The following is a 26,055-nucleotide window of genomic DNA, read 5'->3' as shown; positions in this document are numbered from 1 at the left end:
GAGAAGAGGAGGAGGCAACATGACCATGGAGGCAGAAGTCAGAGTAATGCATCCACAACCCAAGAATGCTGATAGCCACTAGAAGCTGGAAGAGGCAAAGAACAGAATCTCCTCCAGAGCCTCTGAAGGGAGCAGAGTCCTCCCAACATGTTCATTTTGGGCTTCTGGCTTCCAGAACTATGAGAATAAATTTTTTTTTTTTTAATATGGAACGCTTCAAGAATTTCCGTGTCATCCTTGCACAGGGGCCAGGCTAATCTTCTCTGTATCGTTTCAATTTTAGTATATGTGCTGCTGAAGTGAGCACAGATTTTTATTTTAAGCCACTAAATTTATGGTAATTTGTTACCAGCCATAGGAAACTATACTCTGTTTTAATGTGTTTTTTTTTAAGATTTTGTTTTATTTTTTAGATTTTTTATTTATTAGAGAGAGAGAGAACAAACTGGGGCAAGGGGCAGAGGGAGCAGGAGAAGCAGACTCCTCGCTGAGCAGGGAGCCCCACATGGCGCTTGATCCCAGGACCCCAGGATCACAACCCGAGCTGAAGGCAGACAGTTAACCAGCTGAGCCCCAGGCACCCCAAGATTTTATTTTTGAGTAATCTCTACACCCAACAAGGGATTTGAACTTAATAACCTGAAGATCAAGAGTCTCATGATCCACCGACTGAGCCAGCCAGATGCCCCTTTATTTTAATGTTTTATATGGAACTAGTCATTGGTAAAAGCGACTTAAGAAGAATTCTAACTGTATTAGTTTTCTTTTGCTAGATTTAGTAGATAAAAACAACATACATTATCTCCATTTCCTTGAGTCAGGGGTCCAGGCTTGCCTCAGCTACATTGTTTTCTTTGGGTCTCACAAGGTTATAGTCAGGGTGTGTTGTGTTTTTTTTTAAGATTTTATTTATTTATTTGAGAGAGAGCGACACAGCGAGAGAGGGAACACAAGCAGGGGGGAGTGGGAGAGGGAGAAGCAGGCTTCCCGCGGGGCAGGGAGCCCGATATGGGGCTCGATCCCAGGACCCTGGGATCATGACCTGAGCCGAAGGCAGACGCTTAATGACTGAGCCACCCAGGCGCCCCAGTCAGGGTGTTGATAGAGGCTGCGGTCTCCTCTGAGGCTCAGAGTCCTCTTCCAAGCTCACCTGGTTTTTGGCGGAATTCATTTGTTTGTACCTGTAGAACTCATGACATTGTGCTTCTTCAAAGCCAGTAGGAGGGAGAGTCATTTCAAGAAGGCCCCAGTCCAGTTGCTCTTTTGACGGTTTTCATCTGATAAGTCAGGTATACTCAGGATATCCTCTCTTTTGTTTAACTCAAGGTTAACTGATTTGTAACCTTAATTACATCTGCAGAAACTTTTCATCTTTGCCATAATTATGTAAGTAACATCCATCATATTCCCAGGTCTTGTCCACACTCAGGAGGAGGACATTATACATGGCCTGTGCACCAGGGGGTGAGAACCTGGGAACTGTCTTAGAATTCTGCTTTCTACACTGCCTTTATTATTGGTAGTACGAGTCTCTTCTGTATAAAATAAAATGTTATGTTATTTTTAGTCCTGATGTTCCTGCTGATATTTAGGAAATCTGATATCCAGTGGTTTGAAAATAGGTGTTTAATAGCTAAGTAAATAGATCAAGGCAATTAAGAAAGATGAAATTGGAGTAACATTTTTACTGTACAAAAAGAGAATGCATCTCAGCAACATACTTATGAATGTTAGGATTTCCCGGTTTGTAGATATGATACGAATCCTCTGAGGGCTCACATCAGGGACATGGGGAAGAGATAAGCCAGGTTTCTTAGCCTGCTTTTGATCAATATGACTGCATGAAAGTTTGTCCAAGGAAATCTCTGGACCTTGGATTCCACACAGTTCTACTAGAAGACATTTGTTGGGTTGTGGGGAATGGCCGTTAGTCATTTGGTTTTTGTCATTGTTCTAAATTGTTATAGAGTGATTTGTCATAAGTTTGCATTGTTTATTCCCTAGATCCTTCAGTATGATATGTGGAATGTTACTCCCACAGACCTGTGGGACTGGAAACTTCTCAAGGAGAAGATTGCAAAGTAAGCAAAGAGATGTAAGATAGTTTTGAAGTAAGGAGGGTTTAGGTTCTCATTCTGGCTTTCAGAAGTTAGGTATGTTATTTTAACTTCTGAAACCATTTTTTCTCTTTTCAATGGGGCTAAAATGACCTATCTACAGAACTATTTTTGTAAAAATACTTTGTAAGATAATATATGAATAGTAACCTACAAATTGCTTGGTGCAATGAAAGCATTTTAATAAATGGTAGGTATTATTAGTTGATCTTATTTTAGGGGCTTAACTACCTGGATTAAGCAATTCTTTTTCTCATTAAACTTCATATTTCCAAGCGTGCTTGCTTTTTAAAAGTTTTTCACTTTTATTTATTGCTTAACTCCCTTGGGCACCTAAATGGCTTTTGCTGAATTGGTTGTCATAGGAGTAAGTTAGGGATTTGGAAGAGCTTTTGGAGGGTAATATGTTAAACTGTGAAAGAAAAATGTAAAACTTGAGGTTTTTAAGGCCTTTCAAGCTAATAAACATAAAAGATTTAAGGGCGGGTAGCATGTTTTGCTTAATGAATAATAAAACAAATTGTTTTCACTTTCTTCATGAGCCTGTCATCTCTGGGTTAATGCATATGCAGAGTGTTTAATGTTTACAGAAGGAAGCAGTAGCTTTAAAATACTCTTTAAAAAATATCTATTTGCCTTAAAATTGTTTTATTACTTAATAATACATGTTAGGAAATTTTGGAAAACATATGTGTGAAAGGGAGTAAAATGAAATTATCCCAATACCACCTCCTAAAAATCTGTTTGTATCTTTTTGTCTTTCATCTTTCAGACTTTCTTCTGAATGTGTGTGCCTGGGTACATTTATATGCAAATTCAACTTTTACAAAAATGGACATGTATTTTATTTTTTGTTTTTTTCTTCCTCAAAATACCATGGATATTTTTCTATACACAACTTTTTAGAATTTCAAAATTAATACATGAATAGCAAAGTTCAAATACAGAAACAAAATGGAAGGTGAAAGCCCTTCTTTATACCTCTTCTGCCAACCACTTGTTCCACAAAACAAATACAAACCAACTTATTCCTTTTACCAGAGATTAACCATTGTTAATGGTGTGTATTTTTCTAGACCTTTTTCAGTACATTTGCAGGTGCACACAGTTTTGTTATAAAAATATGATCAAACTTGACATATTCTAAGATTTATTTTGGACATCTTTCTCTTAGTACATGCAGACCTACCTAATGTTTTTAATGATTACAGACAATTCCATAGTTTGGTGTGTCTTTTATATATATATATATATTATGACTTTTCAAAACGTTTTCCTATCTTTGGACAGGAAATCACTGTCCACTTTGCTGAGGAAGTAAGACATGAAGTCGGTTGGTGGTTTTCTTGATACCTCAAAACTAGAGAGTGACAAAGTGAGATTAAGATCCTGGTTGTACAGATTCCATTAGGATATGAAGCTTTAAGCTAAGTACTGTATAAATCCAGAGGTATAGAATACAGGAAAGACCAAACTCTTGGTGTTTGAGAAACTTAAGACTTACTAAGTAAGGTGAGACATGTAGCACAAGTAAAGTATACATAAAGGTACAGGTCATAGAAAATGTTTGCAGAAGAAATACTTATATTTGGCTTTTGTATTTAATATTTTCTGCCTGGTCGGGAAAGATGTTCTAGAGTGGTCATCTCTTAGGCTGAGCTTTGAAGGACGAGCTAAGGGCAGTTTGAAGATTTCTCAGTGTTCAGATAGTATATTCTTCCTTAAGCACTCTCTTTGGCAGTGAATAGAGTCAAAAGATGTTAAGCTTCCTCTAGGAACTTATGATTGAAGAGGTAATAGAGGAAGTCAGGAATATACTTTGAGCATAATTTTTCCCTATGGAGAATTTTGGTGATAGATGTCAGATTCTGACCACTTTCACATCATTATGTTTCCTGAAAGGGCTTAGCACAGTAATCATAGAGCACGTAGAAGAGAATGAGGGTTGAATGAATGTACCCTGATACAGGTGGGGACTCTTCAGCAGCCATTCTGTTATTTCCTTGGGCAAGCTAGTGTGGCAAGTGCTAATAAGTCATGGCATGATAAGAATCGCCAGCAGTAAAATTGTGCTAATTTTGTTTAGGAGTCAGGCATTTAGGAGAGGGGCAAGCTATACCACTCATACTGTGAGTTGCATCTCTGTAGGGGTTAAATTCAAAAGTCATTATGTGAGTCTAATGCATGTATGACGTCACTCATAGCATCTGCATTTACTGCAGTGACTTGAAGTAGCTGCCTTCCTGGCAGATTGTAGTTTTAGTACCAGCACCTAATAATCTCCTTTTCTTTAGGTATGGTATAAGAAACAGTTTACTTATTGCCCCGATGCCTACTGCTTCAACTGCGCAGATTCTGGGAAATAATGAGTCCATTGAACCTTATACCAGCAACATCTATACTCGCAGAGTCTTGTCAGGAGAATTTCAGGTGAGAAGATCACAACTAGACCTACAGGAGATCTTGCAAAAGCCTGTTGTTGGGAGTAACTGCCAACTCATATTTAGTATGTCCCTTTTGCTTAGTATGGGGGCAAAGCTTTGATAAAGTGAGTCCACTTCATCTCCAATATTATTCTAAGTTATTTAATAATAGACATTTAACAAATATCTGTTAAAAGAATGAATGATTGAGGGGCGCCTGGATGGCTCAGTCGTTAAGCGTCTGCTTTCGGCTCGGGTCATGATCTCAGGGTCCTGGGATCGAGCCCCATATTGGGCTCCCTACTCCGTGGGAAGCCATCTTCTCCCTCTCCCACTCCCCCTGCTTGTGTTCCCTCTCTGTGTGCCTTCTCTCTGTCAAGTAAATAAATAAAATCTTAAAAAAAAAAAATGAATGAATGATTGAGGGTCAGGTACGAACGTATCTTGTTGATATTAGAGTTCACAAGATATTTAACCATTCTGTAATCATAATGATGTATACTATGACCTCAGATGCTTAAGTTGATGATACTCAAGATGTATACAGTGAAACTCAAGATGTATATAGAAGCAAGAAGTATATGGAACCATGACAATAGTTCTCAACCTGGTTTACAAATTAGAATTTCTGGTGGGTAGCACCAGTGTTTTTTTAAAGTTCCCAGGTAATTCTAATGTGCAGCTAGGGTTGAGAACCACTAATTTTTTTTTTATTTTTTTTAAAGGTTTTATTTATTTGACAGAGAGAAAGACAGCCAGAGAGGGAACACAAGCAGGGGGAGTGGGAGAGGGAGAAGCAGGCTTCCCGTGGAGCAGGGAGCCTGATGCAGGGCTTGATCCCAGGACTCTGGGATCATGACCTGAGCCGAAGGCAGATGCTTAATGACTGAGCCACCCAGGCGCCCCGAGAACCACTAATTTAAAAGATTTTATTTGTGAATTTCCAGATTACCTGAAATAAATTTCTGTAAGGTTTGGAGTAGATACATTTCTAATTTTTCTTCTTAAGTATTTATTGTATCCTTACTTAGGGGGGAAAAAAAGGAAGTAATCCACATAGATTTACCCATCTTAGGCAATGCTAGTTCTTTTTATTTTTGTAAATATCATGTTTCTTGAATCACAGATCAAGAATTTAAAGGAATATAACTTTTGTTTGGTAGGATGGGCCTCTCAGTCTTATAAAATATAGAATTTACCAACTAATTTAATGTTAAATACTTCTTCAATGATCTTATTTATTTTAAGCTCCAGGCCTGTGATCCTTTTTAGGCTCTGTCATTCTTATTTATTCCTTGACATCTTTTTTGCTTTTCTATTCAGATTGTAAATCCTCACTTACTGAAGGATCTTACTGAGCGGGGCTTGTGGAATGAAGAGATGAAAAATCAGATTATTGCATGCAATGGTTCTATCCAGGTACAGAATGAAAAATCAAGTGTGCTCTTTAGAAGCTAAATTGGACATTGGTACCTTCTCACTTACCCCATGCAGTGGAGAGAAAGGTTATTCACTATGGTCATATGGGCTTATGTTAACCTCTGCATTGTTGTGCTAGTATTATATACATTTTCACATAGCTAGGCTTTACCCTCTTGTTTGTGCAATAATATGAAGCAGTAGTTTCTGACTTTTCTGTACATTAGAACCAGTTGGGGAGCTTTTAAAATTATGAAGCTTAGGTTGTACCCCATAACAGTTAAATTAGAATGTCTGGAAATGGGAGCCAGGCATTAGTATTTTTTTAAATACTCCCTAGGTATTTAAAATTCCAAAATGCATTAAAGTTTGGGGACCACTGATATAAAGTGTGAAATTAGAGTCAAACTTATTTAAAAAGTATGGTAGAGACTGAGGACTCAAAAGTCCAAAAAAACAGAGCGACAGATAGTGTTTAACAATAAAATATTTGCAGCCAAGAATCAAGAAGTATTTATTTTTGTAGGTGGAGGCCTCTGTCTAAACATTTGTCTCCCTGCCAACACAGATAAGGATTTCTGTAACATTTCTATATTTGCTGGCAGAAATGGTAGCATTAGCTAGTCTGTATGTTTTGATGCAAATTAACCCTAGACCTAAGAAAACATTATTTCTATTGACTCCAAAAGGGGTTTGTTTCATTGCTTCCCTTGATTGTCTGCCTATGAGTTATAGCCCTGATTACTTGTGTTTTCTGTAAAATTCAAGGGTCATTTATTGCTGCTTAATAAATTATTATTAAGTACCTTTAGAACAATGAATATTTTGGCTATAATCCAAATAGAAATGGATCTTAGAATCATTACCACTAGCCAGATACTTTGTTTGTTAAATGGAGTTTTGTTGAACATTCTAAACCAGAGGTGAGCGTCTTAGGAAACTTGATAAGGATCATATGGTATGATGATGATACGGTCAGACCTGGCAGGAAGTAGAACTAAGGCCAGACCCTTGTGTCATTAATTACGTTAATTGTCCTGATTTCTTCAGCCAGACTGCAATAAACATTTGTTTTTTCTTCTTCAGAGCATACCAGAAATTCCTGATGACCTGAAGCAACTTTATAAGACTGTGTGGGAAATTTCACAGAAAACTGTTCTTAAGATGGCAGCTGAAAGAGGTGCTTTCATTGATCAAAGCCAATCTTTGAACATCCACATCGCTGAGCCTAACTATGGCAAACTCACCAGTATGCATTTCTACGGCTGGAAGCAGGTTGGTGGAGGAAATCAAGGAAGTTGGGATATTTTGGAATTGGAACAGTTTTATATTCTAGCTACCTATTAAATATTGCCACCTAGCAGTTCTTTCACTTCAATATGTTAAAACCAAATCATGGTTTTTGTACCAGATCAAGCTCTCACTTCGGATTTTCTTGTTTCTTTTAGGATTATTTCATTCTTAGGTTTGAAACCTTGGAGTTATCTACAACTCTCCCCTTATTCTCCATACAAACACTCACCAAGTTGTGGTGGTTGTTCCTTTGTACTGTTTCTTGAATATCTTTCTTCCTGTTCCACTGCCATTATTCTTAAACTTCTTAGCTGATCTCCCTGCTTCTAGTGTCTGCTCTAGGCTGTCTTGTGCACTGCTCCTGTTTCTAAAATGAAACTTTTACATGCGTCAACCCACTATTCAAAAACATCCTTTGTTTCCCCACTTTAACGATACACAGTATAAAAGCCAGTTACTTAGCTTCTCATTGCCAACTGTAAAGTCCTGTGATTCTGGATTCTATCCTTATTCCTGGCAATCTTCTGGGTATTTATATAGATTTACAATTTTTTTTTTTTTTTTTTTAAATTTAAGAGGCATTTATTGACCACATACTGTGTGCCAAGACTGGGGATACTGAATAGAAGATGATCCTTATCCTTGAAGTAGTCACCATCTGTTCTTTACAGAGACACAATCTAGCTCCATAAATAGTTATAAGACAGACATGTTTTAGGCAAACTTGTAAGTTATACACATCAAAACAAGAAAAGACTAAAGAACAAAAATATTTGACATTTCCAAAGAGGTAAGCTTTTTTAGTGGCAAAAGGAACACAGTATACTGTCTGACTCTACCTCTTTAAGCATTTTTGAGAAGGCTTCCTAGAGGAGTTGGAGTTTCAGGTATAGAAAACAGTCTGACTTGGTTTATGGAAATGTATTTTAAACATTGGTCTCGAATGCCTAGTATTACAATTTCTAGTAGTTGTATTTGCTTCCTTTGTAGGGTTTGAAGACTGGGATGTATTACTTAAGGACACGACCAGCAGCAAATCCAATCCAGTTCACTCTAAATAAAGAGAAGCTGAAAGATAAGGAGAAGGCAACAAAAGAAGAAGAAGAGAAGGAGAGGAACACAGCAGCCATGGTGTGCTCTCTGGAGAATAGAGAGGAATGTCTGATGTGTGGGTCCTGAGGAAAGGCTTAGAAGAGACCAGCACTTCCTCACAGCCAAACTACTTCTTGAGCATAGATAGGTGTAGTAGGTTTGCTTGAAGTGCTAAGGCTTTGCTGGACCTTAATGCAGCAAAAGGATCAGTCAATTTAAAGTGTGAAAGTATTAATTTTTTAAATTGATATCTTGGGAATCAAAGTAGAAGTTTTAGGAGTGCAAAAGAAGTCACCTTGCAAATAGGGAGTGATTGAGTAGGGTTTCATTGCCCACCTGGCACCCTTTTCTGGTGACCTCAGTTTTCGTAAGGAAACTTCATTTTGCTGCTTTGACTGGTGGGTCCATAGAAACAAAACTGAGTCAACCTGTGAGAAGTGCTGACAGGACCTTTATCTGGATAAGGTCCTATAGGTCATTCTGAAATAAACATTTCTAAGTGACTGTGTGAGACCAAATTTGTCATTTATTTTCATACAGAGGTTAAATTTGAAAAAAACATTTTCTGAACTTTGAGAGTTTAAGAAAAATTACCTAGATGCTGTGCAGAATTCTGATTTTAACATATGCCTATTTCCTCTTTTTATTGTGGTAAAATATACATAACATAAATATTACCATTTTACCCACTTTAAAGCATATAATTTAGTGGCATGAAGTACATATACAATATACAACCATCACCACTACCTATTTCCAGACATTTTTTATCATCCCACACAGAAACTCTAAAACAATAACTCCTCATTCCCTTCTCTCAATCCCTGGTAATCTCTGTTCTACTTTCTGTCTTTGAAGTTATTTATTCTAGGTACCTCATATAAATGGAATACTACAATATGTGACCTTTTGTGTCTGGCTTACTTCACTTAACATGTTTTCAAGGTTCATCCATGTAGCATATAGCAGAATTTAATTCCTCTTAAAAGCTGAGTAATATTCCATTGTAGTATATATCACATTTTGTCTATCCATTCATATGTTAGTGGACATTGGGGTTATTCTCACCTGTTGGCTATTGTGAATAATGCTGCTGTGAACATTGATGCACAAGTATCTGTTTGAATTACTGTTTTCAGTTTTGGGGGGTGTATACCTAGAAGTGGAATTGTGGGAATATATCATAATTCTTTGTTTAACTTTTTGAGGAACTGCCAAACTTTTCTATTGGAGTTGCACCATTTTACATTCCTACCAGTAGTGCACGCACGAGAGTTCCAGTTACTCCACATCCTTGCCAACAATTGCTAGTTTTTTATATTTTTGATAATAGCCATCCTATTGGCTTTTGACAGTTTGATTTTAATGTATCTTGGTGTGGATCTCTGAGTTTATCCTCCTTGATGTTTGTTGAGCTGCTTGGATCAGTAGATTGACATCTTTCATTAAATTTGGGAAGTTTTCAGCCATTATTTCTTCAGATAATCTTTTTGCCCATTTCTTTCTTTCCCTTCTGGGACTCCATAATGCATCTTTTGGTCCACTGCTTGTGTCCCACAGGTCCCTTAGAGTTCACTCACTTTTCTTAATTCTTTTTTTGTTCCTTAGACTCAATAATTTCAACTGTGCTGTCATCATGGTCATTGATTTTTCTTCACGCTCACATCTGTTGAGCCCCTTTAATGAATTTTTTATCTCAGTTATTCTTTCCAGCTCTAAAATTTGTTTCCCTAGACCAATTTCTATGTCTTTGTTGATATTCTGATTTTAATACATTGTTTTTCTGATTTCCTTTACTTATTTGTCCATGTTTTCCTTTAGCTCTTTAAGCATATTTAAGACAGTTGTTTTAATATCTTTGTATAGTAAGTCTGATGGCTGGGCTTCCTCAGGGATGTTTTCTATCAATTTTTCTTGTTCCTTTGAATGAGCTGTTTTCCTGTTTCTTTGTAATGCCTGTGATTTTTTGGTGGTGGTTGAAATATTCTGTTTGAGACTTTTCCAAACTGCTTTTGCAGAGACTATTCCCTAGTGCATATGATCACTGAAGTCTCTGTACCTTTAGTGCATATTCAGTTTATGTTTTGACAGATTTCCTTGAGTTCAGGAGCTCTCTGTTGGTGCAGATTGGCTCTGTGCTAGGGCACTTTTTCCACATGTGACTAGGCTTGCTCTGAGCCTAAGCATCTGTGATGGTTAATTTTATGTGCCAACTGGCTAGGCCATGGTACACAGGTATTTTGTCAAACACTAGCCTAGGTACTGCTGTGAAGATATTTTTTTTAGATGAAATTAACATTTAAGTCTGTAGACTTTGAGTAAATCAGATTACCCTCCATAATGTGAGTTTCCTCATCCAATCAGTTGAAGGCCTTAAGAGAAGAAAGATTGAGGTCCCCTAAGAAAGAAGGACTTCTGCCTTCAGACTGCCTTTGGACTTGAGCTACAATATCACTTCTTCTCTGGGTCTCCAGCATTCTAGCCTGCTCTGCCAACTTCAGATTTGCTAGTTCCACAATTACGTGAGACAATTACCTAAAATCTCTCTCGCCCTCTCCCCTTCCTTCTCCCTCTGCCGCCTAACCTCCTTTACCAACCCCTCCCCCCATTCTCTCATTGGTTTTGTTTCTCTAGAGAATAAGAACCTTGACTGATACAGATTTTGGTACCAAAAGTGGTTCTAGAGGAATAGAATCTTCAGGAAGAGTCTTCTGAATTGGTTCTGGAGTTTCTGGAATTGGTTCTGTAATCTGATTAGATTTAAAGGCACTAATGACTATTTCCAGTAGTAAAGGGAGTACTGATAGTTTATGGTGTGATGTGGTAATAGAGACACTCAAAATACCATCATTGGGTACTCCTAATCAAACACTTTAAGAGGCAAGGTTCTGGGTGATCATGTATATGTTCTGCCTCAGCGGTATATCAGCTCTCTAGCCCTATGTCATAATTTAGTTCATCTTGATCACCTTTTCTACAATATATGACACTGTTCCAGTACATTGGTGACCTGCTGATTGGACCTAAAAATTAGCAACTACTCTAGACTTATTGGTAGAACGTTTGTGTGTCAGAGGGTGGGAAATATGACAAAAATTCAGAGGCCTTCTATCTCTGAAATTTCAAGGGCTCCAATGATATGAGACATGTTGAGATGTTCCCTCTATGGTGAAAGATAAATTGTTGCATCTGGCTCCTCTTACAACCAAAGGACAGGCACAATGCCTAGTGAGCCTCTGGATTTTGGAGGCAGCATGGCAACATATTCCTCATTTGGATGTGCTACTCTGGCCTCTTTATCAAATGACCTGAAAAGCTACTAGTGTTGAGTGGGGCTTGGAACAAGAGAAGGCTCTGCAACAGGCCTAGGCTGCCACATGAGCTGCCCTGCCCCCTGGGCCATATGATCCAGCAGGTCTACGGTGTTGAGGTGGCAGATAAGGATGCTGTTTGGAGCCTCTAGGAGGCTCTTAGGAGTTTGGAGCAAAGCCCTGCCATCCTCTGTTGATAACTACTCACTTTTTGAGAAACATCTTTTGGCTTGCTACTCAGCCTTAGTAGAGACCGAATGCTTCACCATGGACCACTAAGCAGCCTGAGCTGCTCATCATGAACTGCGTGCTGTTTGACCCACCAAGCCATAAAGTTGGGCATGCACAGCAGCATTCCATCATCAAATGGTATACACATTGAAGTGGTATATACAAGATTTGGCTCAAGAGGCCCTGGGAGTACACGTAAGTTACTGAAGTGGCGCAAATGCCCATAGTCCTCACTCCCATTACACCTCTACCAGCCTGCACCTGTGGCCTCATGGGAGTTCCCTAGGATCAGTAAACAGAAGGAGAGAAGACGGGCCTGGTTTACACATGGCTCGGCACAGTATGCAGGCACCAGAGTCCCTTTAGGGAAATCCCTGCAGGACGTTCTATTCCGTTGACAGTTGTGGAAGTCTTTTAAGTAGGGAGTAACTTTCAGGTGGCTCACACAGGCTGCCGTGAGAAGAGTGGCCTAACGTATGGGTTTGGGTCAGACTCAAGTACCCTATCGGTCTAGTAGGGTCTTTGGCTCAGACTGGGCCCCAGGAGAAGACCTGGTCTGGGTATCTATCAGACTAAGTGGCCCTGGGCAGGACCTGACCTGTTTGTGTGGGCTAGTTGGATACTTGGGGTAGGCCTGACCTGTGTGCTTGTGTCAGATTGGGGGTATCAGGCCTGGGGCCTCACCTGTGTTTGGGACTGACTGGACTCTAGAACCCAACCAGTGTGCTTGGGTTAGACTGGAAACCAAAAGGCTGGCCTGTATATTTGGTCAGACTGGGCTTAGGCTGTATTTGGGAGAGGCTGGGTCCCAGGGAAGGGCCTGGACTATATTTGTTCCAGACTGAATGTTCAGAGCAGGTCGTGGTCTGTCTGACTTGCTCTGTACAACTTCCAGTGGGACTCTATACATCCAGATATTAATTGGGGCTTTCTCAGGGGGAAGAGGACAAAGAAACTAAACAGAAAGATAAATAGGTAATGGGGCGCCTGGGTGGCTTGGTTAAGCGTCTGACTCTTGATTTCAGCTCAGGTCATGATCTCAGGGTCATGAGATCCAGCCCTGTGTCGGGCTCTGTGCTTAGCATGAAGTCTGCTTGAGATTCTCTCCCTCTCCCTCTGCCCATCCCTCCCTGCTCTCTCTCCCTCTCAAATAAAATAAAATCTTTTAAAAAAACTAAAAAAGGGGGGGGGCACCTGGGTGGTTCAGTAGACTTGTTGAGCATCCGCCTTCGGCTCAGGTCATGATCTCAGGGTCCTGGGATCAAGCCCCGCCTTGGGCTCCCTGCTCAGCTGAGAGGTCTGCTTCTCCCTCTCCCTCTGCCCCCACTCGTGCTCTCTCTCTCAAATAGTAAATAAAATCATAAAAAAATAAATAGGTAAAAGCAGTTTTATTATTGAATGGAAATAGAAAAAGCATTCTGAGAATTTAAAAAGCAATTGTTGGCCAACAAGGGACCTGCTGATTTGAGCCCATAATCTCCTCATGATTTCAGCCTGTCCCTCAGTAAAGCCTGCTTATTTCTTATTCCCAGGGGTCACAGCCTCAACTTCCCAAGTTAATAAAGTCCTCTCACCCTGGCAATTTCCCCTCCACTATCATACCTTGCATTCTCTCTGCATTCTCCCCAACCTCCTGGGCTGATTTCTTGCTATAGAGCATCTTTTCCACATGTTGCCAGATCTTCCTGGTCTTCACCCCATAAATGACAGGATTCAAGGCTCCTGGGAGCAGCAAGTAGATGGCACTGAGCAGGTTCTGGACATCCTGAGACACAGTCTTGGCTACTCGGAAGACAATGGAGGTGGAGAGACCAGAGAGGTAGATAGTGAGGATGACCAGTAAGTGGGAGCCACATGTATGCAAGGCCTTGGCTCAGGCTCCCCCAGAAGAGATCCGGAAGGCAGCATAAATGATGCGGGTGTAGGAGGCCCCTAGCAGGGGTCAAAGGTCACAGTGACCAACTGCATGGCCAGTCCCAACTTATTGTTGAAAGTCAAGTCTCCACAAGCTATGCTCAGCAGTGCAGTGTACTCACAGGTGAAGTGTGGAATCACCACTGTCCGGCAGAATTGAGCTTCTGAAGTTAGCACCACCAGAGGTACTGCCACTCCTAGGCTCCGTGTCAGGGCAAGAATGGCCAGCACACCCAGCAGGTGGGAGGTCATCAGGTCAGTACAGCGGAGTGGGTGACAGATGGCCACGTAGCGGTCTAGGGCCATGGCCAGCAGGAGGTTGTAGTCCAGAAGGAGAGTGAAGTAGATAAAGAACATTTGGGCCAGGCAGCTGCGCAGTGATATGGGGTTAGCATAATGCACAAAGCCCGCCAGCATTCTGGGCACCACGGCAGTGGCAGCACCAACGTTGACAGCCAGGAGCAGGGCGATGAGCAGGTACGTGGGCTGGTGCAGGCTCTGCTGGGCACCACCGTGTGGATGACCAGGGTATTGGCAGAGATGACGGTCACATAAAGGAAGGTAAGAGGCAGGACCAGGAGGGGCCGCCACTCTCGCAATCCAGGGAAGCCCATCAGGAAGAAGTTGGTGTAGGAGGTGTTGAAGGTGCTGGTATTTCCATCCTCACCCATTAACTTTGGCCCTGGGTTGGCCCCTGGAGTAGGGATCAGAGACTGTTAGAACAACATGGTCAATGGACGAAAGCCTATTTCGTTTCCTTTCTTTTTTTTTTAGAGAGAGAGAGGGTGCGCATGAGTGTTTTGGGGGGGTCGCAGAGGTAGAGGGAGAGAGAATCTTAAGTAGGCTCCATGCCCAGCACAGAGCCCAACACGGGGCTCGATTTCATGACCCTGAGATCATGACCTGAGCCAAAATCAAGAGACGCTTAACCGACTGAACCACCCAGGTGCCCCTGCTGATGAACCTCTCAACTTGAACAAAGTCAGTCTGTCTCTGTCACGTGAACTGTAATTTGCTCTCCTGTTTTGCATTTTAGGATTACTCAGGTAGTTCCTCATGGAGCTTCTTGACACTAAACAGTCAAGAAAGGAAATGTAGAATAACAGCCTCCTCAAGGAGGGGCAGAAGGGACGAAAAAGACTGAGAGATGAGCAGATCAGTTAACTGGCTGATGAAAGTGTTGAGAGAGATTGAAGAGATGTTTTGAGAGTCACATCAATTTAAGAGCAATTGGAAGTGGGGAGAGACAGAGGAACCAACAGTAATGTCAAGGGTTTTTGTTGTTGTTGTTGTTAGGGAGGATGACTGCATTGGCGCTCCTAAAACCTGAGAAAGGAGGAGCAGGGTTGGGGTGCTAGGAGGTACAATTAATTAATTGCATTTGGATGTGGTGAGGACTGGTAGATGAAGAGATGCCCAGTCAACATGCCCAATCAAAAATAAGATGGAGAGTGTAATGGGGGGATTAAGGCTGGAGATGACTATGTGAGGATTAGAACTTTATAGAGGGCATGAGACAGAATCCTGAAGAGCAGATGCCAGTGAAGCAGACTGAGAAAAAGAGGGGAGAGAAGCAGTGTGAGAGCCAGTAGCAAACGGACTTCTGGACACCAGAGGAGAGGCTTGGTTGCTCTGGAGGCTTTGAGGTAAAGGAATTTACAGACTGAGTAGAGGCCAAAGACCAACCCAGCCAAGTCACTCTACAAGGCTACTGTTCTGGAGTAGCAGAGGAGAGGGGCGGGTAGGAGACTGTGATGAAGATGCCAGAGCAGGGTGCTCTCTGCAGAAATAGGTGCTCCTTCTCCCCCGGAAAAGTCCAAACCACACGCAGAGCTCCGCCCTGTCCTCACAAATTGGTGACTATGTTCCTCTCTCTTCCTTCAGTTCCCAGGGACAGATGTCTTTTCTCTCTTCTGTCCTGAGGACATCTACTTCTCCCCCTTTCCCCTTAGCATATGAAAAAGTTCATCTCTGTCTAGAGAAAATAAGCTCTACCTTAACTTGATACAATCCTCAAGCTTTCCATCTTTCTCCTCACCTTTATTTTTTATATTTTTTAAAAGATTTTATTTATTTATTTGACAGAGAGAGAGAGAGCACAAGCAGGGGGAGTGGCAGGCAGAGGCAGAGGGAGAAGCAGGCTCCCCGCTGAGCAGGGGGAGCCCCATGTGGGACTTGATCCCAGGACCCAGGGATCATGACTGAGCTGAAGGCAGTCACTTAACCAACTGAGCTACCCAGGCGCCCTATTTTTTATTTTTAAAAAAGATTTTATTTATTTATTTGAGAGAGAGTGAGCGAGCACGAGCACAGGGGTGGGGAGTGGGGGAGGGGCAGAGGACCCCAGGATCATGACCTGAGCTGAAGGAAGATGCTTAACCGACTGAGCCCGCCAGGCGCCCCTTTCTCCTCACCTTTAAAAGCAGAGCTCCGGGACATGCCTTTATCGTGCAATAATCGCTGGCTTGCAGATCGAGCTCCCCGCTGGACTGACAGTGGTACCAGTAGGGAGACCATGTCTTTTTCTTCTCTGCCCCAGTGCCCAGCCCAGAGCCCACGGCTGAATATGTGCTCAGTAAGTGTGTTGAAGGAACAAATGAATGCGCAAAGGGACGTGAATAAATATTCTCATTTGCAACTTAGAGCAGCCCTTGGAGGTTGCGTGAATGAATGAATGAATGAAAAATGAAACCCATCAAACCTCAGAGATCCCAAGTGATTTGCTCAGTCTCACCTAACAAGAAGAGCCAGACCTCAAATTTAGGTCTTCTAGGACTCGCTTTCCCCCTCACACCCCACACAAGAGGCAGCATTGGACAGGCTCCAAGCATTCTTAGTCTCAGCAGTGATATTAAGAGTTAGCATTTATTGAGCACTTACTACATGCCAGACACGATTCCAAGGGTTTTTCCATGTAGTATTTCTTTAATACTCACAGCAACCCTGAGGGATGAATTTATTTATTAACCCTGTCTATAGATGAGGTCACTGAGGTTTAGAGAAGGTAACTAATTTTCTTAACGTCTCATAGGTATTACATGATAGGGCTGGAATATGAACCTAGGTTCTCGATGGTAATAGGTGGAGTTCGGGTCCAACCTGCCTCCAAATCCCCATCAATCTGTCCTCTCCCCGCCAGCCTCACCGTGGAAGCCTGTGGTGGTCTCCCGTCGGGGCGCAGCCTGCCGCGGCTTTGGTTTCACCTCTGAAAAGTGCTGATCTGTGAGGCTGAAGAGGAGGGATGGATAAGTAGACGCGTGGCTCCAGGGGAGGAGCCGAGGAGGTTCCCTGGGGACACTCATGTCCAAGGACGCCAAGGAGGAGACAAGGAGAAACCCAGGACTCCTGGGGGACCCCCGGGAGAGAGGCTGGGTGGAGGTGACAGTGTACTAACATTTTCATTTCTACGGCTCTTGGTATTTCTCAGAGAGAAGCCACATCTGCCGAGGGATTTCTCTCATTTTACAGTTGAGCCGTTAGAGGCTTCGAGAGAACAAGTCAGGGTTCAGGTCAGGCTCCGTCCCAGGGGCACCCAGAAATGACCTGAGGCTCAGCTGAAGGGAGGGGGCTTTTGCAGTCTGGGGATTACATAGGCACTCAGGGTCATCCGAAGACAGGAAAGGACACTTGGGTGACAGTGGGAGAGCCAGGGACCTGATTTAGGTGCACTGTGTGCGTGCGCACCACACGGAGATGGCTGAGGGATTTACTTGCCCAGTGCGGGCGGCACGGGAACTGGGGTGGGCGGTGACTTCAGTGTGGGCTCTGCTGTGAAGAGCTGACACCCACAGAGGCAGGGGCTGGCTCCTCCAGGGAGGCCTCACCACTTTGTCCTCTGGAATTTGAAAATAGCAGAACTGCAAAGCTCCTCTTTTCCTTTTTTTCCTGCTTTCTTTGGATTGAGTATTTTATGATTCGATTCTACTTCTTAGCGTGTTAGCTGTGCTTTGGTTGTGTCATTTTGGAGGTAGCTTTAGCATGTATGGTCCACATCTTCAACTGACCACAGTCTATTTTGAGTTGTATTATTCCACTTCAACAAACAGTATGAGATCCTGACAACAGGCTTCTTCCATTTCCCCTCTCCCAGTGTTTGTGTACTGTACTGGTGTTTTATTGCTACATAAATTACAAACCCCACAATACATTGTATATATTTTTGGCTTTCTACAATCCAGTATATCCTGAGGAGATTTAGAAAAATAGGAAAAATATATTATGATTGAAAAATTCATTCATGTTGCATGATACTGTATTTTATTGTTTTAATTTTTTAAATTTTATATATATATCTTTGTTTGTTTATATTTTTTCATCACGATAAATGTACTCTTTAGTCCCCATCACCTATTTCACGCATTCCCCTACTGACCTCCCCTCTGGTAACCATCAGTTCGTTCTCTATAGTTAAGAGTCTGTTTCTTGGTTTGCCTCTCTCTCTCCTCTTTTTTTCCATTTTCTCATTTGTTTTGTGTCTTGAATTCCACATATGAGTGAAATCATATGGTATTTGTCTTTCTCTGACTGACTTATTTTGCTTGGCTTTATACTCTCTAGCTCTATCCATGTTGTTGTAAATGGCAAGATTTCTTTTTTTTTTATGGCTGAGTAATATTCCATTGTATGTATATACCACCTCTTCTTTATCCATTCATCAACTGATGGACACAGTCTTCTTCCATAGTTTGGCTATTGTAAATAATGCTGCTATAAATACAGGGTTGCATGTATCCCTTTGAATTAGTGTTTTTGTATTTTTTTGGGTAAATATCAAGTAATGTGATTACTGGATCATAAGGTTGTTCTATTTTTAACTTTTTAAAAAAAGATTTTATTTATTTATTTATTTGTCAGAGAGAGAGAGCACAAGCAGGGGGAGTGGCGGGCAAAGGGAGAAGCAGGCTCCCTGTTGAGCAAGGAGCCTGATATTGGACTCGATCCCAGGACCCTGAGATCATGACCTGAGCCGAAGGCAGACGCTTAACCGACTGAGCCACCCAGGCATCCCTATTTTTAACTTTTTGAGGAATTTCCATACTATTTTGCAGAGTGGGCTGCACAGTTTGCATTCCCACCAAGAGTGCACGAGGGTTCCTTTCTCTCCACATCCTCGCCAACACTTGTTGCTTGTGTTTTTGATTTAGCCATTCTGACAGGTGTGAGGTGATATCTCATCGTGGTTTTGATTTGCATTTCCCTGACGATGAGTGATGTTGAGCATCTTTTCATGTGTGTGCTAGCCATCTGTATGTCTTCTTTGGAGAAATGTCTGTTCATGTCTTCTGCCCATTTTTAAATTGAATTATTTGGGGGTTTTTTTTGGTGTTGAATTGTATCAGTTCTTTATATATTTTGGATACTAACCCTTTATTGGATATGTCATTTGCAAGTATCTTCTCCCATTCAGTAGGTTGTCTTTTAGTTTTGTTGACCATTTCCTTGCTGGGTAGAAGCTTTTTATTTTGATATAGTTCCAATAGTTTATTTTTACTTTTATTTCCCTTGCTGATGTTAGAGAAATTGCTGCTTGTGCTCTCTTCAAGGATTTTTATGGTTTAAGGTCTCACATTTAGGTCTTTTTTCCATTTTGAGTTTATTTTTGTGTATGGTATAGAAAGGGGTACAATTTCATTCTTTTGCATGTAGCTGTCCAGTTTTCCCAAAACCATTAGTTGAAGAGACTACCTTTTTCCCAGTGGGTATTCATTCCTCCTTTGTCTAAGGTTAATTGACCATGTAATTGTGGGTTTATTTCTGGGTTTTCTATTCTACTGATCTATTTTTATGCCAATACCATACTGTTTTAGTTACTACCACTTTGTAATATAATTTGAGGTCCAGAATTGTGATACCTCCAGTTTTATTTTTCTTTTTCAAGATTGCTTTGGCTATTTGAGGTCTTTTATTGTTCCGTGCAAATTTTAGGATTGTTTGTTCTAGCTCTGTGAAAAATGCTGTTGGTATTTTGATAGGGATTGCATTAAATGTGTAGATTGTTTTGGGTATTATAGACATTTGAGCAATATTTATTTTTCTAACCCATGAGAATGTCTTTTCATTTCTTTGTGCCATCTTGAATTTCTTTCATCACTATTTTATAGTTTTCAGAGTATAGGTCTTTCACTTCTTTGGTTAAATTTATTCCTATTTTATTTTTTTGGTGCAACTGTAAATGGGATTGTTTTCTTAATTTCACTTCCTGCTGCTTCATTATTAGTATATAGGAATGCAACAGATTTCTGTACATTGATTTTGTATCCTGCAACTTAACTGAATTCATTTATCAGTTTTAGTAGTTTTGGTGGAGTCTTTAGGGTTTTCTATATAGAATATCATGTCATCTGCAAACAGTGAGAGTTTTACTTCTTCCTTACTAGTTTGGATGTGTTTTATTTCTTTATGTTGTCTAATTACTATGGCTAGGACTTCCAGTACTATGGTGAATAAAAGTGGTAAGAGTGGACATCCTTGTCTTCTTCCTGACCTTTGGGGAAAAGCTTTCAGTTTTTCACCATTGAGTATGATATTAGCTGTGCGTTTTTCAGATATGGCCTTTATTATGTTGAAGTATATTTCCTTTAGAACTACTTTGCAGAAGATTTTTATCATGAATGGATGTTGTACTTGTGACTCTATTTTATTGTTGATAGCATTTTAATGTATGAATATACCATAATCTATTTACACATTTTATTGCTGAAGGACATTATTTTGTTTATGGGGTCATGGGGTGTACATATCTTCAATTTCACTAGATAATGGCAAGTTGTCTTCCAAATGGTTCACCAGTCTACAACCTCCCTAGTAATACATGAGAATTTCATTGTCATCTGCTGGGAAATTTTGTAATACATGTACGAATCTGCTATGTTTACACAATAGATGTGTGAAGTTGTACAGTGCGCAACTTGAACATCTATATGTGAGAGGCTAGAGGTCAAATACCTTTTCTTATGCTTACTTTTTGAAGTGACTGTTTAAGTCTTTTGCCTATTTTACTATTATTTTACTATTGTCTGTCTTTTTCTTATTGATTTGTAGTTGTTCTTTACATATTCTAGATACTAGTTCCTTTTTGGTTAAATTTATTGCAAATATCTTCCCCAAATCTGTGGCTTACCTTTTTAGTTTCCTTTGGTGTCTTTTGATCAAAGCTGTGTCTAGTACATGGCATACTTTTGTGCAAATTACAAAAGGCTCCCTCTCTGATAGCTTTGCAAGTGTAGTTTGGTCTCAATTTCCAGTGTTGTATTCCCTTCCTTCCTCATCCTTGTTCTCTAACAGCTTCAAGATCCTTTTCCTGTTTTCATAGAGGACACTGGCTCAGCCTACCTTTCCTCCCCAACTCCTGCCATTCTTCTGGACGACAGTACAGTGCATTCATGTCAATGTTCTGTACACAATCATTGTTTAATCATTTGGTTCCTTCAACACTAGTGACATACTGTCCATCAAGTCCAGGTCACAAATATATGGTCATACTCTAGACCATTACCCATAAATGTACTACCTCTGAAGTCTTTTATTTTAGTGTCTTTCTTTCCAACCATCTTATTTCTTCCCACAACACTCTATTAGGGCTGCAGAGCCATTGTTCCAAAATGCAGATAGGACCTTGCCACCTTGCTGCTTTGGACTCTTACGTGGTTACATATTGCCTGGAGTAAACCACAAAGTCCTTATCATGATAGATGAGGCCCTTCTTCAGCTGGCCTCTGCTTGCCCATCTGGCCTCCTTCGCCACCTGGCCCACATCTGCCCCTGTGCCAGGGAGACTGGGACTGGCAGGGAGTGCCTGCTCTGCCGTGTCTACCCTGCCTCTGTGCTTTTGCCCCTGCTGCTGCTTTGGCTTGGAATGCCTTTTCTTCTATCTCCTTCCTCTCCCGCAAACACCTTATCTTATGTTTCAAACACAACTCAAATTCACCTTCTCTGTGAAGTGTTCTGTCTTAGTAATTGTCCTTTCTCTGTGTTCCCACAGAGTTTTGTACATAAAGCTATTGTTGAACATTACATGTCTTTCTACCTTGGAAACTTTATAGCCTGGAGCCTCCTTCAGGGAAGAGACTGTTTTTTTTTTCTTTCTTTGCAATCACGAGGTTAGCATGATGTATGTAAAATAGATGTTTGATGAATGATGCATGAATGAACGAAAATCACATGCAGAAAGAAGGGGAGAAAAATTAGAAGGCAGAGACAGAAGCATACTTTGCAGTTGATTACTGTATAACTCTGGATTAGTAGCTGCTTTCAGAAAACGGATCAAAGACTCTCAAAGATGAATGCAGATCGTCAAAGCCAAAATACAGCAGGGATGACCGACTCGCACATTTACCCGCTTGCTAGTGAGAGTGACTGTAGGACCTCCAAGTCCCAGAGAGTCAGGCAGGAAGCTCCCTGTGCGAGGGCAGAGACTGCTGCTGGTAGCTGTGCCCTTTGGAACAGAGTTCCCAGGTGCTGCCTGTTTCCCTTGGTCCTGGCTCCATAGATGAGGGGGTTTACTAGACACGGGAGCAGCAAGTAGAGGGCGCTGAGCAGGTTGTGCTCGTCCTGGGAGGCGGTGCGAGCCACCCGGTAGACGATGGATGAGGACATGGTGGAAGAATAGACTGTGAAGATGACCAGCAGGTGGGAGCCACAGGTGTTCAGGGCCTTGGAACGTGCTCTGCCGGACAAAATCCAGAAGGCGGCGTGGATGATGCGGGAGTAGGAAGCTCCAAGTAGCAGCATGTCCAGTACTCTGTTGAAGATGCGGACAGTGAGCCCCAGTCTTGTTCAGGGAGATGTCCCCACAGGAGAGCTTCATGAGGGCCATGTGCTCACAGGCAAAGTGGTGGATTACGTCTGAGCGGCAGAGGCGAAGCTGGGAGGCCAGCCCCACCACCGGAGCGCCGATGCAGGTGCCACCCCCAGCAGGCCAGCCAGCACCTGGCCCGTCACTCTCTTGGGGTAGCGGAGAGGGTAGCAGATGGCAGCATAGCGGTCCAGGGCCATGACCCACAGGATGTTGCAGTCAAAGACAGTGAGGAAGTAGATGCAGAACGTCTGGAGCAAACAGTGAGACAGGGAGATGCGGTTGAAGCGGGTGGAGAAGCTGAACATCATGGCAGGCACCACGGTGGTGGCAACACTGATGGTGACAGCCAGGAGCAGGGCAACGAGCAGGTACGTGGGCTGGCGCAGGCTCTGCTGGGCACCACCGTGTGGACGACCAGCGCATTAGCAGAGATGATCACCAGGTAGAGGCTGAGGAAGGGCAACACCAGGAGGGCGCGGGAGTCCTGCAGCCCCGGGAAGCCCACCAGGAGGAAGCTGGTATAGGACACGTTGGAGCTGCCATCGCTCCAAGATGACATTGTCCCTGGGGAGCAGGATGGCTCTGGGAAGATAAGAGATTCAGGAGGCCTGGTTTCTGTACCTTGACCCCACGAGGGCCTGCCCCACCTTCACTAGGCTTTGGTCTTCATGAGTGAATATTCCTGGAGAAAAGAGGAGAATTTAAGGGTCATAATTTAATGAGATACACATCTTTCAGTAAATCTTTGCATTTCAAATATAATGAGAATGTTGTATCAGTCTTGTTGCAGAGTCACTGGTGCTAGTATTAAATTACTATGATTTAAGAATATTTTTAGTAATTTCATGATTGAAAAATACGATCTCCTTTTATTTATTTATTTTAAAGATTTTATTTATTTATTTGACAGAGAGAGACACAGTGAGAGAGGGAACACAAGCAGGGGGAGTGGGAGAGGGAGAAGTAGGCTTCCCGCGGAGCAGGGAGCCTGATGCGGGGCTCAATCCCAGGACCCTGGGATCATGACCTGAGCCGAAGGCAGATGCTTAACCAACTGAGCCACCCAGGCGCTCCACAATCTCATTTTAATTTGCAGGTTCTCATTTGTGAAATTTCTGTTCATTATACTTTGCACAGGTATATAAGGGACTATTTCCTGCAGCAATTTAATTATTAAAATTATTGTCCCTTTCTTATTCACTGAAACAAAATTTCTAAGTCTTGTTAGTATTTTTATTTTGTTTCTGATGTTAAGACTAAGAATTTTAAATTTATAAAATGAAATCTATTGGCATTTCTCTTTGTGAGTTCTTTTCTTGGTTTTAAGCTTAGCAAGTCTTTTCTCATTCAAAGTGTTCCTCTTTAAAATATGGTTTAATTTTTTCATATTAAATTTTGATCCACATGAAATTCATTTCTGTCACAAAGTGACAAACTAACTTGATATATTTCTCCCCAAGTAGCTAAATAATTGTTCTTGTTTCATCTTCTCCATTGCTTTGTGTTACTATTGTTATCCTAGATTAAGTTCTTATATGTGATGGGGTTGTTTTATAGGTAGTGATGTTCTGATTGCACTTGTGCAAATACCAGGCTATTTTTTTTTTTTAAAATAAAAGCTTTATTGAGGTATAATCACATACCATACAGTTTACCCATTTAAGTGTACAATTCAACGGTTTTTTAGTAAATTCACAGAGCTGTACAACCATCACCACAATCAACATTTTCATCACCCCAAATAGAAATCCTTTACCCACTGGTAGTCACTCCCCATGTCCCCCAGTCCCCTCAGCCCTAGGCAACCACTTCTTGTGTCAGTGGATCTGACTATTCTTTGACATTTCATATAGATGGAAGCATACAGCCTGTGGTCTTTCACAGCTGGCTTTTCTCACTTGGCATAATGTTTTCAGGTTTCATCTATGTTGTAGCCATGCATATATGGTTTCTTTTTAGTGGCTGGAGAGTACTCCATTGTCTGGATATACCATCTTTTATTGATCCACTCATCAGTTGGTGGATATTTGCGTTGTTTCCACTTTTTGGCTAGTTTGAATAATGTTTACACAAATTTTCGTGTAAACAGATGTTTCCATTTCTAGAAGTGGAATTGCTGGGTATCTATGTACTCTCTGTTTAATCTTTTGAGGAACTGCCAGATTGTTTCCCAAAGCAGCTGCACCATTTTATATTCCAGCCGGCAGTGTGTGAGGGGTCCAATTTCTCCACATCCTTGTCAACACTTACTATTACCTGTCTTTTTAAAAAATTCTAGTCATCCAACATGTTTTGATTTGTGTTTTTCTGAGAGCTAACGATGTTGCGTATGTTTCATGCGCATGTTTCATTCGAAGTGCTTAATGGCCATTTGTATATTTATTTGGAGAAATGTCTATTCAAATCCTCTGCTTGTTTTTAATTGAGTTGTCTTTCATTATTGAGTTGTAAGAGAGTACTGTACTATTTTAATCTCTATAGCTTCATCACTTATTTTGATTTTTAATGAAACAACTTTATAAGTACTCTTGTTTTAAATTATTTTTTTGTCATTCTCAAGTTTTATTCTTCCAAACTTTAGAATCATTTTGCCAATTTTCAAAAACAATCCTATTGTGATTTTTTAAAAATTGGGATTTCATTAATCCTATAAATTATTCTATGGACGACTGATGTCTTGACAACGTTCAGTCTTTCCATTCAGTATCAAAGTATGGTGTCTGGAAAAAGCTTTGATTTATATCTCTCAGCAGTTTCTTAGTTTTATTTGTATAGGGCCACAGCAGCAAACACTCTATCCACTTCACTCACATCTATATTCCAGGCACCAAATACAGAACCTGACACATAATAGATACTCAGTATTTGTTGAGTAATGAATAGGTCTCCCACATTTCTTATTAAGTTCATTGTAGGTGTTTTGCTATTAGTTACCATTAAGAATACAATAATTTTCTATTATATTTTTGAATTGGCAACAATTTTATACAGAAAGTTATTGATTTTGTACATTTGTACATTTATCCTTTTTTTAAAAAAAGATTTTATTTATTTATTTGACAGAGAGAGAGATAGCAAGAGAGAGAGAGCACAAGCAGGGGGAGTGGGAGAGGGAGAAGCAGGCTCCCCGCTGAGCAGGGAGCACGATGTGGGGCTCAAAACACAACCCTGGGATCATGACCTAAGCTGAAGGCAGACACTTAACCAACTAAGCCACCCAGACACCCCTACATTTATCTTATATATTATATATTTTATATATTATACTTTAAAAATTTCCTTATTAACTGAAAACTTTTTTCAGTTGATTTTATTGGGTATTCAAAGGAGAATTATCCTTCTTTTTTTTAAACTAGATTTTCATTTCTGTTTTATATCTTATTTCAGGGGAGCCTGGGTGGCTCAGTTGGTTGAGCGTCCGACTCTTGATTTCGACTCAGGTCATGATCTCAGGGTTG

At 41.1% G+C, this 26,055-nt stretch overlaps 1 protein-coding gene, 1 non-coding gene and 2 pseudogenes across 2 annotated transcripts in view; 1 reads left to right on the top strand and 3 right to left on the bottom strand.

Moving 5' to 3' along the window:
• The window catches only part of RRM1 (ribonucleotide reductase catalytic subunit M1), a 37,313-nt gene extending 28,465 nt beyond the window's left edge, over positions 1 to 8,848 (top strand). The window contains exons 15-19 of the mRNA XM_036074420.2: positions 2,005 to 2,081; positions 4,412 to 4,547; positions 5,864 to 5,959; positions 7,046 to 7,234; positions 8,243 to 8,848. Of these exons, the coding sequence (XP_035930313.1) occupies positions 2,005 to 2,081; positions 4,412 to 4,547; positions 5,864 to 5,959; positions 7,046 to 7,234; positions 8,243 to 8,431 (687 nt within the window). The 3' untranslated portion in view covers positions 8,432 to 8,848. The remainder of the gene's footprint in view (positions 1 to 2,004; positions 2,082 to 4,411; positions 4,548 to 5,863; positions 5,960 to 7,045; positions 7,235 to 8,242) is intronic.
• LOC118524308 (U6 spliceosomal RNA) lies at positions 201 to 307 on the bottom strand. Its single transcript, XR_004911554.1, has one exon. It is a non-coding gene; the product is annotated as a U6 spliceosomal RNA (small nuclear RNA).
• A 4,553-nt stretch (positions 8,849 to 13,401) lies between the features above and the next one.
• On the bottom strand, positions 13,402 to 14,471 carry LOC118524294 (olfactory receptor 52E8-like; annotated as a pseudogene).
• A 7,710-nt stretch (positions 14,472 to 22,181) lies between these two features.
• LOC118524292 (olfactory receptor 52K1-like) lies at positions 22,182 to 23,156 on the bottom strand (annotated as a pseudogene).
• Positions 23,157 to 26,055: the final 2,899 nt, after the last annotated feature.

This window comes from Halichoerus grypus, chromosome 11 (assembly GCF_964656455.1).
Source record: "Halichoerus grypus chromosome 11, mHalGry1.hap1.1, whole genome shotgun sequence".
NCBI classification, from domain to species: domain Eukaryota; kingdom Metazoa; phylum Chordata; class Mammalia; order Carnivora; family Phocidae; genus Halichoerus; species Halichoerus grypus.
The sequence above is the reverse complement of the archived record's forward strand: the minus strand, read 5'-3'. Positions and strand labels throughout refer to the sequence as shown.